This window comes from Cydia splendana, chromosome Z (assembly GCF_910591565.1).
Source record: "Cydia splendana chromosome Z, ilCydSple1.2, whole genome shotgun sequence".
NCBI classification, from domain to species: Eukaryota; Metazoa; Arthropoda; class Insecta; order Lepidoptera; family Tortricidae; genus Cydia; species Cydia splendana.
In genome coordinates this window covers 28244096-28262427 of record NC_085987.1, presented here as the reverse complement: position 1 = coordinate 28262427, position 18332 = coordinate 28244096, and the positions used below count along the sequence as shown (strand labels likewise).

General features: G+C 40.5%; 1 protein-coding gene across 1 annotated transcript in view; it reads left to right on the top strand.

The window, feature by feature from the left end:
- LOC134804967 (E3 ubiquitin-protein ligase MYCBP2) overlaps nucleotides 1-18332 on the top strand; it is a 128708-nt gene that overhangs the window by 26437 nt on the left and 83939 nt on the right. The window contains exons 25-34 of the mRNA XM_063778259.1: nucleotides 320-529; nucleotides 876-1013; nucleotides 1619-1797; nucleotides 2390-2633; nucleotides 2875-3041; nucleotides 16189-16354; nucleotides 16747-16868; nucleotides 17292-17396; nucleotides 17612-17784; nucleotides 18147-18312. Of these exons, the coding sequence (XP_063634329.1) occupies nucleotides 320-529; nucleotides 876-1013; nucleotides 1619-1797; nucleotides 2390-2633; nucleotides 2875-3041; nucleotides 16189-16354; nucleotides 16747-16868; nucleotides 17292-17396; nucleotides 17612-17784; nucleotides 18147-18312 (1670 nt within the window). The remainder of the gene's footprint in view (nucleotides 1-319; nucleotides 530-875; nucleotides 1014-1618; nucleotides 1798-2389; nucleotides 2634-2874; nucleotides 3042-16188; nucleotides 16355-16746; nucleotides 16869-17291; nucleotides 17397-17611; nucleotides 17785-18146; nucleotides 18313-18332) is intronic.

Genomic DNA, 18332 nt, shown 5'->3' with positions numbered 1-18332 from the left:
CATTGTGTAATCTTGCTAGCAAAAAAAATGTGCTCTTTAAAGTTAAACAGTTTGCAGATAATGTATTCGATTTTATAACCAGCAGATTTTTATGATTAATTAAGCACTATCCTCGACTCAGTTATCTGACCATTCGTAAACCTTTTAACGACATAAAGTCCTGCCTCTGATAGTTGATAAGTTTGACCTTAAATGTAACCTTACTCATTTGTCATGACATGATACACTGTTTAGATAAGTTCAGTCACAACCGGCGCGTTACAAATAACTGTGACCCTAAAATAAGAACAAAAATGAAATATGCCCTTTTGTGGCTCAGGAGGACCTAGACACAAATGCAGTAAAGCACCTGACCACCCCGTCGCGCTTCATGCGCGTGAACCAGTCGCGCGCGTGGAACACGGGCAACGGCAGCCCCGACGCCATCTGCTTCACCGTGGACCGGCCCGGCGTTATCCTCGTCGGCGTCGGAGTCTTCGGCGGCGTCGGCAACTACGAGTACTCCATTGAGCTGTTGCACGATGTTCGGGTAACTATGGTCCAGCGTTATTCTAGTCTTTACTTGATACGTCAGTCATGTATCTTCCCATTGTTTTACATAAGTTCGATTCTAAAAAAAAATGTAAGTATGGAGTTTTTTGAACATCCGAAATTTAATCAGATAAAGAACCGACTAGTGACGTGAAGGACACTTTGTATTGCAACACAAATGTTGCGTTTTAATTTATAAATCTGGTTGCGTAAGCGATGCTTCAATATCTGTTGAGCAGCGGTGTGGCTTATACTTAATTAAATTCATTAAATTTTTTTCTTCATTAAGAATCTAAAATCCAAAAAAGAAATCCCCGACACATTTATTAGCGGCGTATTTACAGCAGTTGCGGGCGTCAGGCGAAGACTCGAACCCGGCGCACTGCTGGGTTAGCGTCGAGGTGGCGCACGGGGCCTTCTCCGCCTCCGACTGCCAGCACGACATGGTGCAGCTCAAGTTCGACCGGCCCGTGCCTCTGAAGGTTGGTGCCAGTTTACAACGGGTGTCCGCCGGGCGAGGCGCCGCCGAGCATTTGTGTCCAAGTGGACGCACGCTAAGGTGCAGCTTTCGTTTGAAGAGGTTTCGGGCGAGGCTACAGCAGCCGCGCATATCGTGCAAGCCCAGATCCATAAATTAAAGTCTCAGTAATTCCTAATTAATACCTAACAAATAATCTCAATAGGGTATTTGACAACTAGTCAAATCAGTTTCTTTTTTCAAACTGTCAAAACGATTTTGCTACTATGGAATTTATATGAAACACTAGCATGTGACGTCACAGTCAAATTACCTACTCTTTATAGTATTGTACGGGTTTTCAAATAGAAATTGTGTCTAAAAATAACTTGTGTCTACGTTTCTCTATTACACGAAATTGTGTCTACGTTTCTCTATTAATATTTGGTGCTTTATTTCATGCACGGTGTAGATATATTTATTTTAAATGCAGGCAAATACCCTATTAAGAGTACTGTTATAATTATAAAATAGTAACGGCAGATTAGCTAGTCAGTTTTGGTTGTATACTATTCATAAACCAATTTCAACAAGAAATAAATCCCATGTTAACAAGTACAATAATTGCAGGAGGACCTACGCTACGCCGTCAGACTATGTAATCACGGCGGGCGAACAGCCAACGGTGACTGCGGTTTGCCCTCGGTCAAGGGTCCCGACGGCACCACGTTCCGGTTCGCCTCCTGCTCATTAAGCTTCAATGGGACGACGTTAGCTAGGGGACAAATTCCTTGCCTTATCTATTACAGGTAATTGTCTATCCACCCATTCTAATATAAGGCTTAATTGCTGCATAAGAATACGTTAATCATCAAAGTATGGGCGTATGCTGTAACCCGTGCGCATAGAGGCGTGTCATAATCGTGACATAAGCTAGAGTTAGACGTTTTACGCCACGTAAGAAGCTTATAAGCATACTAGCGACCCGCCGTGGCTTCGCACGGGTTACACAAAACCTTAACAAATTATACATCTAAACCTTCCTCAAGAATCACTCTATCGATGGGTGAAAACTGCATGAAAATTCGTTCAGTAGTTTTCGAGTTTATCGCGAACATACATACACACAAACAGACAGACGCGGCGGGGACTTTGTTTTATAAGGTGTAGTGATATTATGTATGCTTTCTTACTGCCAAGTTTGTGCAAAGTTAGCTTGGTCAGAGTCTACATTTCTCACATTAGCTATTGCTAATTGGTTTTATGATTCAGAAAGAAAAGGTGACGTTGAAGATGAATCCATGGTAGCGTAAAAAAATGTGTGTGCGCTTTCTCTCCTTGGACAGTAAAATTAAATATGACGTGTTCAAAAATGAACTGTCTGTAATGGTTTATTTTCAGTACGTCAAAGTCGGTAGCAAACAGTTCGGAAAGCGCGGACACGCTGATATCGGCGCTACGCGCTATCACTCTACGCGTGGCGGCGGTGGTGATGGACCGCGGCGCGGAGCTGTTCAGCACGCTGCGCAACGAGCTCACGGCCGAGGACCTCCGCCGGAACGCGGCCGTGCTGCAGCACTCGCCCGCCGTTAACACGCTCATTCCCTACACGTTGGCGCACCTCGAGGGGCTGGACGACTCCAAGGTGGGTAATACTACGAACATGGCGTTATTCATAAACGAGTTACAATCTTCCATTACCTCGTAAGCGTTTGTCTTAATCTGTTATTTTGACTTATGTATTTGTAAGAAAGGGATATAACATAAATTAACTAATTGAGGCTTTTAAAGTCTTACGAACAAGGGGTTTAGTGTGTATAATTTCCTTCGTTTTTTTAGCTTTGCCATGATATGTTTTTTGAATAATATGTTTGTTTTTGTTACAGAGCGTCATTCAATTGTTAGAAATGATTCACAAGCTGCTGCCCCACGTGGCAGCCATGAATCTACTGGTACCGTCTTCGGAGGAGGGTCCCACTACGACCACCACGCATTATTACACGTGGTTAGAAAGCGACCACCCATACAAGCAGGCCACTGTCACTAATATGAGGTAAATCTGTTTGTCTGGTGGCTCTTTGATTTGTAGGCGTCACGAATCCCCATGGATCCTCCATATTGAAAAATTTCCAAAAACCAATCGGCCAAAAAATCTATATACAGAGTGTCCCATAAGTGACACGTCACATTGACACTGGAGGTAGACCAGGCCAAGAGGACACAAACCAACTTAACATGACCCCATTTGACCCCAGTAAAAGTGGCACGGTTTTCGAGTTATTGCCAAATTAAGGTTTTTCATGAATTTTGACCGTTTTAGACATTGTTAGTGCTAGTGTGCACTCGGAAAGGTCTTGAAGTTTTTTTTTATGTGTACGGTATCATGAATAGTTATTTAAGATAACACAATAGGTATTTTATCGATAAACAATGTAAAATGCAAAAAAGTACGGGTTTAATCTTGAATTAAATTCACGGCGAAACATTTATTTCGACTTTGACCACCGGTCGTGAAAAAAAAATTACTAGAAAAGTAATGAGCAAATAACGTCAAGCTATTGAGCATGTCATGCAGATTCAAAAATGGTACCTTCCTGTAATAAAATAGGAATTATTATCATCTTTTGAAAACCTCATAAAAAATAAGTTAAAACTAGGAAATCAGCAATCCGTTGCTACTTAGTTAAAAATAACGATTTATGTTAAGATATCTAATTCTGGATACAGAAATAAAAAAACGCCTATTCAGTATTTGCCGAATGCCTAAAAGAAAGAGATGGAAAATTGTTATCTCCCTTTTTAGGGTTCCGTACCCAAAGGGTAAAACGGGACCCTATTACTAAGACTTCGCTGTCCGTCCGTCCGTCCGTCCGTCTGTCTGTCACCAGGCTGTATCTCACGAACCGTGATAGCTAGACAGTTGAAATTTTCACAGATGATGTATTTCTATTGCCGCTATAACAACAAATACTAAAAACAATAAAATAAAGATTTAAATGGGGCTCCCATACAACAAAGGTGATTTTTGACCAAAGTTAAGCAACGTCGGGCGTGATCAGTACTTGGATGGGTGACCGTTTTTTTTTGCTTTTTTTCCGTTTTTTTTTTTGCATTATGGTACGGAACCCTTCGTGCGCGAGTCCGACTCGCACTTGCCCGGTTTTATTAAGGATATACGTATATATATACTCTCCCGGCCGATTTCGACCACGGCGACTGTTTCAGCTCCGCTGCTGAAGACGTTCGTGTGCCCGCCTGTGGCTTGCGTAGCCGATCTTATTAACAAAGACCCGTGCACTTTTTAAGGATATCATTGAGTTGATAAAGGTTCAAAGAAAATAAAACACTGCAGGTTGAAGTTTGATCAATTTATTAAAGTAATTTTATTTTACAATAGGTGCTCGAATTGTTTTTCCCGGCTCGTATGCACCAAAGAGAATATAATCACTACGTTTTAAGAGACGGGACTTCCATACTTGCGACTTGATCAGTCTGTGTATGTTTGGTTCTCCAATCATTACCAACATGTCACGCAACACGACAAAGAACTGTCAAAGAACAATAGTACCAACATAACAGACTTAAATAGTGTAGTATGCTACACGCTTGCGTATTTTATCGATATCGATGAATTGGAGAGGGTTGAAACATGGGCCCCTGTCAACAAATTTCGTACTCGAAATCAGGTTAGAATCGAGTCCATATTTAAATCGTATGTTATATATAGTGTTCTTTGAGTGATATTTATTTGTTAAAATAAAAATATGTAAAATGATTTTTTTTTAATTCGGGCGATCGAAGCGAGCCCTATCACTATTCGACAAACTATGCATTCTTGTGGTACACTTTACGGAAAAACTATCGCACTGTGAGGTTTGAAATTTAACATAGTAATATAAATTCATGTCTAGATGTGTTATCAAATACAAAAATAACATTTTATAAACTGAAAAAACATTAATAATGGAATAACACTTTGTATTACTACTAGCGCCATCTGTTAGAAAACTTTTGAATTTAAATTCGTGCTAATGTACTATGTGCTAACAACGATGAATACAAAAGTGGGCTAAAATTTTGGATTCCGACCCATCTCGCTTCGCTCGGTTTGATTTAGCAATAGGGAATATTAGGCAAAGCTCTGCGTAGGTGGCACCTTTGTGGCACATACAGTAAACAAACCACATTGACACATCACACGTCACGTCAATCACATGGCCTACCGCGAAACAAGAAAATCGAAATTTCGTTATCTAATCTCTCTATCACTCTTGCATATTCGAGCGATAAAGAGGCAGATAGCTAAATTTCGATTTTCGCGTTTACCGGTAGGCCCTCGTTTACAAACCGCCTTGATGCATCAATGTCATATTTTATTGTCTGTGAAAACTTGTCAAAAAACAGTTTAAGGCACAGTATGTATAAGTTAGTCTATGAATTTACTGAGTCGGTAGTGCTGCACTCTGGCGGCAGAACGTTGCAGTAATATCCCCTATTAATAAGGGCGTATTATTAACCGGGCAACTAAAATATTAAACAGGAACTTTCACTGGGCATATAATAATATAATTTGGCTGTGCATTAATATTTTAGCACCTATAAATTTATATTAGCCTTAAATTTAAGCATCATATTATTAAAAAACTGGCAGCAAAATCAAGCCACCCAAAAAAATTATAGGGAACTTGAATTGATAGGTTGGCGTCTAAAATAATAAGTTGGCAACTAATATTGTAAAGCGATCATAACATTTGGATGTTTATATATTTTGTACATATACAGAATACCTAAGATACCTATATACATAAGCTTTAAATACTCCATTTTTTTAAGCTTTAAATTTAAACATATGCATACCTAGTACTTTAAATTGACAAATTTCCTAATCCACAAAACACCACAAATTTATTTACCAATAATACCCTATTATACTTGCTATACTTATAGTCGAAATTCCTAATCATTCCCTAATCATGGCCATTATACCATTAAGTCTTTATATTTTTAATTACTAATTTCAATAGTTACCACTGTGTTCTGCTAGAGTCAAAAGATAGGTGCGACGACGAGCGAAGCGAGGAGGAGCGTGTTAGGTTGACCGTGTAGTGACCAAACAAAATATTTTAAAAGAACTTCATCTTTAAATTAATAGATAGCCGTTTTCTTTTTAAAATGTGCTTCATAAATAGTCGCCAATATAATAATTCAGTTGCCAAATAAATATTTGGTACCTGCCTAAAAATAAACAAAAGCTGTAACGGCATTAAAATACAACTCATATTGATATATTTTAAGGCTCCGTTTTTGTTGCCAAACTATTAATTTTAGTACCCATTTCTATTATTTTAAACTACCCAAATTCAATTAATTAGTTGACCGGTTAAATACGTGCCATTAATAAGTTTCTGTGAATTGAATACTGGAACATTAAATCTTGCTGTATATTCTCTGCCGAGATCAATTTACTCGTATGTTCTGTTCTGTGACGCCGATGAACTGATCAGTCATGTTGTTTTAGCAAACTTAAATTTTCAGTTCGAGAAACAGTTTTAGTGTTACTATTGCTTGGAACCGCCAAAATTATAAATAAACAAAAGCCTATAAGGTAATACAAACTTCAGTGACTTAGGGCCGATAAAGACGGACTACAACCCGACTGCAACTTGTATGGAAACTGCACGCCGACTGCACGCCAATTGCAACGTCGGCGTGCAGTTCAACAAAATGACCTAGAACCCTGGCAGTACCTAGTGGAACTCTGGTTTGGTGCAACATAGGCACACGCTGTTTTAGTAATTCAACACGTCTTAATGAGCACTTGGGAGAGCAGTACCCAAGATAGAGCTGTAGCTGAACCCTGGCAGTATTTAATGGAACTCAGGTTTGTTGCAATATAGGCACACGATTTTTTGGTCATCTCACTCGTCTTGATGAGCACTTAGGAGAGTAGTATTCAAGATAGAGCTGATGCTGAACCTCGGGTTTGGTGCAACATAGACACACGCTGTTTTGGACATCCGACTCGTCATGACCCAAGTAGCATGGAAGTGTCGGCAACATCAATATAGCAGCCAATTAAGAACTTAGAGTGATTTAAGGGACGTATAAGAGTGTCAGAAAAGATTTAAGCTGTATAAAAGGTACTTTACAGACATTATACAGCTCAAGCTGTATAAAATCATTATAAAGGATTCTGCGGAAGCATGGGGTGCTTTATCAGAATATAAAAAATCTACTATAAAACTAAAAGTGTTGTGAGAGACTACAAGCTAATTCTATCGTAAAAGCTGTATACAGGCTGTATTGTAGTAACACTTGGCACTTTTAGCTGTACAAAAGTATCTGTCAACTCCGTTTTAAAACATTAAGTGTTGTGAAACACTACAAGCTCATTTTATCGTAAAAGCTGTATACAGGCTGTATTGTAGTATCACTTGGCACTTGTAGCTGTACATATGTATCTGTCAAGCCCGTTTTAAAGCTATTTCTTATGGCGTAATCTTACTCTCCTATAAGAATAGTAGTTGTATAACTTCTGTCTGTAAGGGTATTATAAAACCAAATGAATAAATGGCAGCTATAGTACAGCTTTTTTCTGTATTACTGATAGAGTCGCTTATAACAATCTTTTGGCGTAATTTTACACTCGTATAAGTATAGTAGTGTAATGATTTCTGAAAATAAGTGTATTATAAAACTAAAGGAATATATGACAGTTACACTACAGGTTTTTTATTTGTTATACGGATTTATTATAACTTATTATGGAGAACCGAAATACAGCCAAACGAATACAAATATTCTATTATAAAGCTGTTTTAATCACAAAAGCTGTAAAAGACACTCCATTTATTATACAGCACAGCTACTAAGATTATAATGCTCTCCAACTATCCTGTAGGCTGTTTAAAAATTGTCGCCATTTTACAATAAAAAAAAACGTATTTGTAAATATAATTAAAGAAATACTTGCAAATATTTAGCAGACTAACGCCGTGTTATGATTACCAGCTAAAATAAATTGTTTAGCCTTAGAATTAATATTTATAAATATTTTTGATACTCTAACCTTAAAAACAAACAGTAACTTTACCGATTTTTGATATTTTCCTTATGGTTTCTCTTTGTTATTTTGCAGGCGCGTAAATATTTTGCCAGAAAAGATACACAGGTTCACAATAAATAATAATCCGCACTTACCAATAATGTAATATTCCATTCAAGTCCTGTATAATATTTACTTTTACCATCCACTATAACACTTTATTGTCGCCATTACTATATTACGAATGAACAAGATTAAGACATTTTAGTTTCTTAAATGATTATTATTCTCTTGTAATTCTTTCTTATAACTCATTTAAAACTTATATTCTTATATCGTACTTTATAAGAGATTATATGTAGTGTTAAGGTTTCCTGTTACACCGAAATATAGCTGTAATGCAGCTATTATGCAGCTTATGTATTGCTTATACAGCTACTCTACAGCTCTAATAACGCCAAAGGCTGTATAATTTGGGCCCTTTTTTTACTTATAAGGGCTGTATAAGCGCTTATATAGCCTTTGTACAGCCTAACTGTACAGCTTATAGTATACAAATAAACTTTAATACAGCTTATATACAGCTTGCAATGCTACTTGGGGATGATCACTTGGTAGAGTAGTACCCAAGATAGTTGATGCTGAACCTTGGCAATACCTAGTGGAGCTCGGGCTTTATACAACATAGGCACACGCTGTTTTGGTCATCCGACTCGTCTTTTTGAGCATTTGGGAGATACTCAAGATAGAGCTGTAGCTGAACCCTGGCATTATTTAGTGGAACTCACGTTTGTTGCAACATAGGCACACGCTGTTTTGGTCATCTCACTCGTCTTGATGAGCACTTAAGAGAGCAAATTATAGCGGCATGATTACCGCCAGTAGGTGTCCAGACGCGATAGTTTTACGCTCAATGGTGTGGTGTGGACGCATAAATAAATTCAAGGAAATTGGCTTGCTGACCCAACATTATGTAGGAAAGCCAGATGGCTTCCTTACAAAAAGTACTGGGCGACCGTGTAGGATGTAATGAGCGCTTATGAAATTGTATATTACGTGTGGATGATATTAAATGATATTAATGATGACAAAGTAAAAGCTGTAACAGACAGGCGTACCGGACAGCGACCGGGGTCCGGTTGGTATATTTCTTTCTTGCTCTCACTTATAGCTGCGTCCTTAACGGACTTATTACGTACCCACTCGATCGAACATGGAACAAGCCTCGGACTGGATCAAAGTCGCGGTCCGGTACGTTTAGGTAGAAAAACTCCGCGAGCCCTTACAAAGCTCTGCTTTTTGCTAGTAATGTAATATAATTAATTTAAAATACATCTCGAAGGTTCGACGGTCCACAGGTAACAGAGGAAAATGTGTGTTCACCTGATTAAACGTTTTTTTTCTATGTATTATATTGTTGAATAATAAAATTAAGTCTTCATTTACAACTTAAGTATTTGACCCACTGCCTTCATCTGAAAACATTTAATAATTAAAACAGACACACATACATTTTCTTATATTTTAGGTTAATATCTTAAATAATAGGGAATATTACGCAAAAACTCTGCGTAGCGCCACTACCACTATCTGAGGAGCTACCGCGAAAACCGAAATTCGCAAATTGCGGGGATCTTTCTCTTTTACTCCAATGAAGGCGTAATTAGAGTGACAGAGAAAAATGCCCGCAATTTGTGAACTTCGATTTTCGCGGTTATAGCACTGTCACAATCTGGGGGTATACCGCGAAACAAGAAAATCGAAATTTCGTTATCTAACCTCTCTATCACTCTTGCATATTCGAGCGATAAAGAGGTAGATAACTAAATTTCGATTTTCGCGTTTACCGGTAGGCCCTGGTTAACAAACCGCCTTGATGCATCAATGTCATAATTTATTGTCTGTGAAAACTTGTCAAAAAACAGTTTAAGGCAGAGTATGTATAAGTTAGTCTATGAATTTACTAGAGTCGGTAGTGCTGCACTCTGGCGGCAGAACATTGCAGTAATATCCCCTATTACTAGATTCTAAAAATATATAATATAATGTCCATTCCATTAATGCACGGATGATAGATAATTTACCACTAAAAATATTTGGAGAAATAATTATAGTCATGTTGTATGCAAGTTACCAGGAAATTCACTCATTTTATTTACTTTTTACATTGATAAAAAATTAGGCTGCAGTCGATATCGTACATCCCTCGTTCACAATGAAAGTGGACATGAAATATCTAATTTTCGATGTGTTTATACTTAGCCTGCTACACCAAAATAAGGCTCAAAGTATCTAAAGCAATACTTACCGGTCTTCATCTAATGGAAATTTCGCCATAAACTTCCTTTTTTTCGATTTTCGCGAGCGTATCAATTGCCACATATTTCGCACTGAAACAACTTAGTTTTCGGTGGCATTTAAACAAAATCTATTGACTCACTGTATGTTCTTATCACGTTTGACTGTTTTGGAAGATAACGAAAGTTTTTAAAAAAGTAATTGCAAGAAATACGTAAGTAAAACCTACGAACCGCCATGACAAGCAACAAAGCAATGTGGCTGACAGTTGACTTGACAGATAAACAGCACTGACGTTTTATTATGTTTTTTTGGCTATGGCTAGGTCACTAAAGTCCATACAAAACCTTTTTTGTTCCTAGTTGCGTTAGCCTGGTATGCACGCTTGGCATCGTCTTCTAAAACTTCAAGTTAATTTTCTTAAGAGCGCTATTACATTTCGGCGTTGAGCGAGTTTAGGTATTTTACGCGCTGCGGCAGGCCGTGCGAGCTCAGTATGCCGATCCCTTCTACCACACTCGCACTACAATGATGGATTAAACATTCTTGATCCTTCGCGAAGCATATTGAAATCAACCATAACAACACTAACTGTGCTTAACTTTTAAAGTCCTAAAACTGTTATTTGGTAAGTACGAAAATACTAAATGCAGTGCAAATGTAAGTGTGTGCAGTGTTCATAAATTAATTTTTCATCTATTTTTGACGATTTTTGACCCCCCCACCCCTCAAATCATCCAAAAATCATGCTTCGGATGACTCTGTTTCCTCCTACGTCATACTACCATCATCCGATGTCCAGACCCCCCCCCCCCCTCCTTCCATTTGAAACGACGTAATTTATGAATAGCCCCATACTCGTACTTATGAAGGTATAAGTATTACTCGAAATAAATTATAGGTACTCGCTTATTTACATGTTTCGTCATAGCATTTGGTACCTATAGGTTGTAAAGTTTGTATCAACGAGGGTTTAAAAACGAACTAGTATTGAGGATCTGATGATAATGATGATGATTAAGGTGGTCACGGATACCAATCAACCATGTAGTAACATGATTAGGCTCGTTTGATTCGTCTCCACAAGATCTTTGACACTGAAGATACACAGGGTCTGATGATGGAGCTGGAAGGTGGCCACGGGTACCAGTCTATCATGTAACTAAACCACTTCGTGTTTGGGCTCGTTTGATTCGTCTCAACAAGATCTTTGACACTGAAGATACACAGGGTCTGATGATGGAGCTGGAAGGTGGCCACGGGTACCAGTCTATCGTGTAACTAAACAACTTCGTGTTTGGGCTCGTTTGATTCGTCTCAACAAGATCTTTGACACAAGACAGTACTCAGGGTCTGATGATGGAGCTGGAAGGTGGTCACCATTACCAATCAACCATGCAACTAAACCACATCGTGTTTAGGCTCGTTTGATTCGTCTCAACAAGATCTTTGACACTAGGTGATACACCAAACACGAAGCCCAAACACGTAGCCCAAACACGAAGTGGTTCAGTTACGTGATAGACTGGTACCCGTCGCCACCTTCGAGCTCCATCATCAGACCCTGAGTAGTATCTTGTGTCAAAGATCTTGTTGCGACGAATCAAACGAGCCCAAACACGAAGTGGTTCAGTTACATGGTAGACTGGTACCCGTGGCCACAGTCCAGCTCCATCATCAGACCCTGAGTACTATCTTGTGTCAAAGATCTTGTTGAGACGAATCAAACGAGCCCAAACACGAAGTGGTTTAGTTGCATGGTTGATTGGTACCGGTGACCACATTCCGGCTCCATCATTAGACCTTGAGTACTATCTTGTGTCAAAGATCTTGTTGAGACGAATCAAACGAGCCCAAACACGAAGTGGTTTAGTTGCATGGTTGATTGGTACCGGTGACCACCTTCCGGCTCCATCATCAGACCCTGAGTACTATCTTGTGTCAAAGATCTTGTTGAGATGAATAAAACAAGCCTAAACACGAAGTGGTTTAGTTGCATGGTTGATTGGTACCGGTGACCACCTTCCGGCTCCATCATCAGACCCTGAGTACTATCTTGTGTCAAAGATCTTGTTGAGACGAATCAAACGAGCCCAAACACGAAGTGGTTTAGTTGCATGGTTGATTGGTACCGGTGACCACCTTCCGGCTCCATCATCAGACCATGAGTACTATCTTGTGTCAAAGATCTTGTTGAGATGAATAAAACGAGCCTAAACACGAAGTGGTTTAGTTGCATGGTTGATTGGTACCGGTGACCACCTTCCGGCTCCATCATCAGACCCTGAGTACTATCTTCAGTCAAATAAATACATATAGAATGTCAGGTCGTTTCAAATATTTTTAATCCTGTCCGGTAGTTTATTAAACTGTACCATTATAAATTATAATACAATAAAAACAGTGCTAGGATCAAAGTCTCTCGTTGCGGTTTACACGCACACAGTATAGCGTTTTACACGGCGCCCGCCGCACACAATGATAAAAAATCTCGTTGTCGCCGTTGAAAATGTGCGGAGCCGACCGACACACGTCCTGCCTCTACAAGCTCTGCCGCGGCACTGAGCTGGCGCAGCGCGCGTCATCGGTAATATAGAGTAGTTTTCAAAAAATTGCCAAAAAATTATAGTAGAATTTCATAAACACTAATGTATACCAACAGTATAAGCAAACGTTGCAGATTGCTTGAGTATGAAAATGACTTCGATATTAAGTAGATTTTCGTAGGAATTGACACTTGTTTCGGAGAGAAAATTGAGTTCGTTTTACTTTGATTTTCTCTTTCTCAAAGGTGTGTAGGAAAAATATCGTTTGATATGCCTAAAGTACAGGGTATTAGTAATAGAAAATAGCCAGGTTTAGCAGAGTAAACTTCTCAACATTTCCAAATAAGAGCTTGCCATTCAGTGCTTCACGGGGTTTTTCGGAAACGACCATCAGAAAAAAAATCATTACTAATTTAATAAGTCCTTTTTCTAATATTTACAACGATATTTAAAAAGATAAGAAGACGCTTTTACTGGGACAAGTACTCATTGTTTCTAATAATGAGCACAAAGTCCTGAATTTCGTCGACTAGTATCATCAATTTTGCGTTATTTCGACTTTTCTTGTAAGAGCGCTCTTAAATAAAATTTGGATATGCTTCGTGAAGCCAATAATGTCCCAAGAGGAACTACGGCGGCATGTTCGAAGCAGCAAGAAACAAATCCGAAATTTATTTAAGAAAATTAACTTGAAGTTTAGAAGACGGTGCCAAGAGTGCATACGAGCCAGGGAAAAACAATTTGAGCACCTATTGTAAAATAAAATTACTTTAATAAATTGATTAATTTTCATTTATTTGATAATATAAATACGTAGGTACATACAAAACTTAAGAACTAAAACCCGTTCTGAGCCATGCCGGGTCCAAAGGTCCCCATCACACTTGCAGCGTTACCCCGCTGTATGGCGATGGAGACCTGTTGGACAAGCCATGATTCTCAGAACGGGGGTCATTCCCCTTTTCCCTTAGGCGCTTGCCGAGCTCTCTAAATAGCTCACGTGCCTCCCGTCCCCAGGGCCCGGCTGTCTCGAAGGCAGCGGGCACGAAGTCGTAGTTGGCTCCCAAGGCAAAGTATTTTTGGTGCTTGTTTTTGGCGGCAGTTTCTGCCGCTGAGCCTGCCGACTTAGCGGTGTGTCCTACATGGGACGCAGCAAATGTACTCACACAAGTTGCGTCCCATATAAGACACCGCCCTCTCTGCCAGGGAACCAACGTCAGCCCGTCGGGTCGTTTGCCGTCTGTTCGAGACAGCCCTGGTGGTTCAAGGAGGCACGGGACACCCACCGACAGCATGGCTCGACGTACGATTTCATTTAAAGAATGGTGCCTGGGGAAACGACCGGCGCATCTCTGGCAGCTGAGCCCATGGTGGCCGTTCTCTTCCACCATCACTCCGCAGATACAGCGGTGCGGGTTGCACACCTTGCACCCCAACCTTAAGGCCACTGCGATCCTATCTGCGATTGTCCAGCAGTGTGCCTAATTGAGGGGATGGCAAGGCGTGCAGCCACGCACCCGACTCAGGCTTGGAGGCGGCCTTGAGACGCGCCAGATCAGTTCCCGAGGCACCAGCCTGTAAATTTGCGTGGCGTAGCCTACAGAGGATGTCATCCCAGCCCCTCTGAACGGCCGGGCTATCCGGATGTTCGTTGGATGGACATAATGTGGCCCATTTTGCTAAGGCATCGGATGCGAAAGGTATGCAGATATTTGTGCTCTCTATTGCAAGTATGCGACCAACTAGATCAGCTGAACCGTGCATCGAGGCCAAAAACGCCACTAAGCCGATATCCTGGACTCGACGGATACCGAGGCCGCCATAGCGAACAGGTAAGGACGCCTGACGCCACTGATCTAGGCTCAAACTTACGTTCAGTACTGTTTCTAGGATGAGTTTTAATGTGTCGTCAAGGGTTTGTAGGTCCTGTTCGAAAAGCCAAGTCGGAGATGTTCGTAGGGTGTACACGGTACGAGGTAGTGCGAAACAGTTCCGCAGAAGAATGAGGGAGACGTGCCCAGGCAGATTTACCAGGTTTAAATTGATTAAACTTCAACCTGCAGTATTTTATTTTCTTTGAACCTTTATCAACTCAATGATATCCTCAAAACGGGAGATAACAATTTTCCATCTCTTTCTTTTAGGCATTCGGCAAATAGTGAATAGGCGTTTTTTTATTTCTGTATCCAGAATTAGATATCTTAACATAAATCGTTATTTTTATTAAGTAGCAACGGATTGCTGATTTCCTAGTTTTAACTTATTTTTTTATGAGGCTTTCGAAAGATGATAATAATTCCTATTTTATTACAGGAAGGTACATGTGTCATACCATTTTTGAATCTGCATAACATGCTCAATAGCTTATAGTTATTTGCTCATTACTTTTCTAGTAATTTTTTTTCACGACAGGTGGTCAAAGTCGAAATTAATGTTTCGCCGTGAATTTAATTCAAGATTAAACCCGTACTGTTTTTGCATTTTACATCGTTTATCGATAAAATACCTATTCTGTTATCTTAAATAACTATTCATGATGCCGTACACATAAAAAAATTGCAAGTGCACACTGGCACTAAAAATGTTAAAAACGATCAAAATTCATGAAAAACCTTAATTTAGGAATAACTCGAAAACCGTGCCACTTTTACTGGGGTCATGTTAAGTTGGTTTGGGTCCTCTTGGCCTGGTCTACCTCCAGTGTCACTGTGACGTGTCACTTATGGGACATCCTGTATTTATCGAGCATGCTCACCAAATTTCACGAGAATTGCAATCTGTAGAGGAGAACAACCGGACGCAAGCATTTTGCACTAGCTGAAATGGAAAACTTCGCCCTTGCTCGGATAATAACATATCAAAAAACTATCATGAATGTAACTAATGAACTACAAGCTAGATATATTACCGTCAGATAAGTATAGCGTCAAAACTCACATAATGAAAAATATCATATTGGCGCAAAGTGCATATATCATGTTTAAGTTTCCGATCTAGACCACAAGATGGCAGAACCTACAACGCGCAAGAGAGCGTGCGTGCATTGTAAGGGGCAGCACCTGCTATGGCGTGAACTGTCAATGTCAAGTTTAAGTTTCCCATTTAGGCCACATGATGGCAGACCCTCCAACGTGCTCAGTCTCTATTCGCGCTAGTGAAAGTTTACGCTGAATCGCCTTTCGACTCTGTATAAACATTTCTTCTTTTTTTAAACGGTCAAAATCATGACCCAGTCGACCACCAAAGGCTACAGAACACAAAGTAAGCAGATTGAATGTTGTATTCCTAATATGTATGTTTTACTTATATAGGGTGCTATTTCCCCCAAACGTATCCTGGGTGGTGCTGGAGATGGACCCGCGCAGCGTGACGGCGCAGCCCGAGGACACGCTCACCATCTACGCCGTGGCGGGCGCGCCCAAGAACCGCTGCCACTGCTCGCACGACACGCGCGCCCAAGACCCGCCGTTCCGTAAGGTATATAAGGTAGCGCATCGTTCATTCATTAATTCACTCCATTTTGATAACACTAGAATTACACGAAACTGCTTTGTTCACTGCACTTTTTTCTCACTACCTTAGTTTTAAATCGCTTCTGCATTGGAAAACGCACGCAGCATATTGACATTGCTTTGTAAGGCACTTGCAAGTGGGTGTGAGGCGGTTGACCTTATATGCAAGCCATAATTGATATACTTAATTGTCATCAATTCAACTGATGCGTCGATATAGTAAGATATTTCACTATTTACCTATTTGTTTAGAAAACTAAGAAGAGTATTGTAAGTACACTTTATTCTGACATTAGTGCACAGGGTTTTTTTTTAAATTTCAGTCCATATAGATTAATAGTGTATCTGATTTAGCAGCGCCTGGTGCAGCTGACTTCGGAGTCCGGCGAGGCGGAGGAGCTGGGCGACGACGCGGACGACGCGCCCTGCATGCACTACAACTGCACCTACGTCAGCGTCACGCCCAAGCTTGCCAACGTGTAAGTGTCCACTTTTATCATCACACCAAGTAAAAGCTGGCATAAAGTCCTATTACCCGGATATTGTTTGTAAATTCATTTTGCAGCGTTCACACCCTCGCATCACTTTACTACTCCGCTCGCTTCTGTTATGCCGGCTACACACGTAACTATATATCGTAGCGATTAATCAGTGCGAACCGATTTGCGCAGATGTATCGATCGTGAGTATGACAAATCGTTGTAGATTAACGTTCATCGGTGGCAGTTTCAATTTATATCAAACCTTCGATTCATCTGCACATTCTAACATCATCACGATAGTTCCGTGTGTAGCCGGCATTAGTGCTCACTTCTACAGTGGGTGACCAACTATCATGCAACTTGCTCCCTTCTTCTTACCTAACTGTGACAATACTTTAACACATTTTTTGTTTGTTGCAGTGTTTCTGAATGGCCGCAAAAAGCTTTACTAGTACCCGGAAACGAAGTAATATTCTCTTTGGAGACAGCGTCGGATTACCTCACCGAATATAACAAGACCAACCAGTAAGTAACTAGAATTGTTTTTTTTGTTCTACTTACCCAGAATTGTTAATTTTAGATAAACTATAGGACGATTATTCATTATTTATGAGAGCCGTAAATCGTAAAGAAGCTCCAGAATACTACAAATTATGTACTATAAAATGTGTAGGTCACTCTTTACAATTTTCGAGATTCACTTTCCTTACGTAGGTATTCATCCGACTTGTTTAATCTAGTAGCGAGGATAACCGCTTCGGGTTCCGCTGCCTGTGCGTGGGCTACGAGGACGCCCCGTTCACGACGCAGCGGCAAGGGCTGGTCGCGCTGGAGATGGAGCTGGTGTACTCGGGCGCGTCTTGCGCCTCGCGGCTGCTGGCGCCCGATCTGGACATACCGCCGCTGACCTTCTGTGAGTACCGGCCTACAATACAGTAGCGAGGACCGCTGCCCGTGTGTGGGCTACGAGTACGAGGCTGAGGAAATGCCCTCCCATAAAATATTTCCAACATACTCTCTAATTTCAAAGTCGTGTCGGTGTATAAAATACCCTATGTTTAACACATTCACTGCCAACACTACGCTCGTAGCCGATCCCAGCGTTTGCCCGCTGTGTTAAGAAAGCCACTACGAACAGAGAGCCCACTCGAGTCATAAAATTAAATATACGCAATATGTATCTAATCATAGCAAGTACTGCAAGTAGCCTTTATTCTTGATCCTGAATCGTAAGCACGTCCTTACATGAATGTTAATGAGGGTAATGTTCTACAGCAACAATAGTGGAAGTCCAAGTACTGGCCATGATGGGAGCGAGTCCCACGGGGGCGGAGTCGGAGTCGGCGCAAGACGGAAGCGAAGCGCTGCTCTTGGCACGCGGGCTGGAGCTCTCTTCGCCCCCCACTATTCACCACGTACTGGACGGCCAGCCGCTGTTAAGGTAAGGATTTACCTTATCAT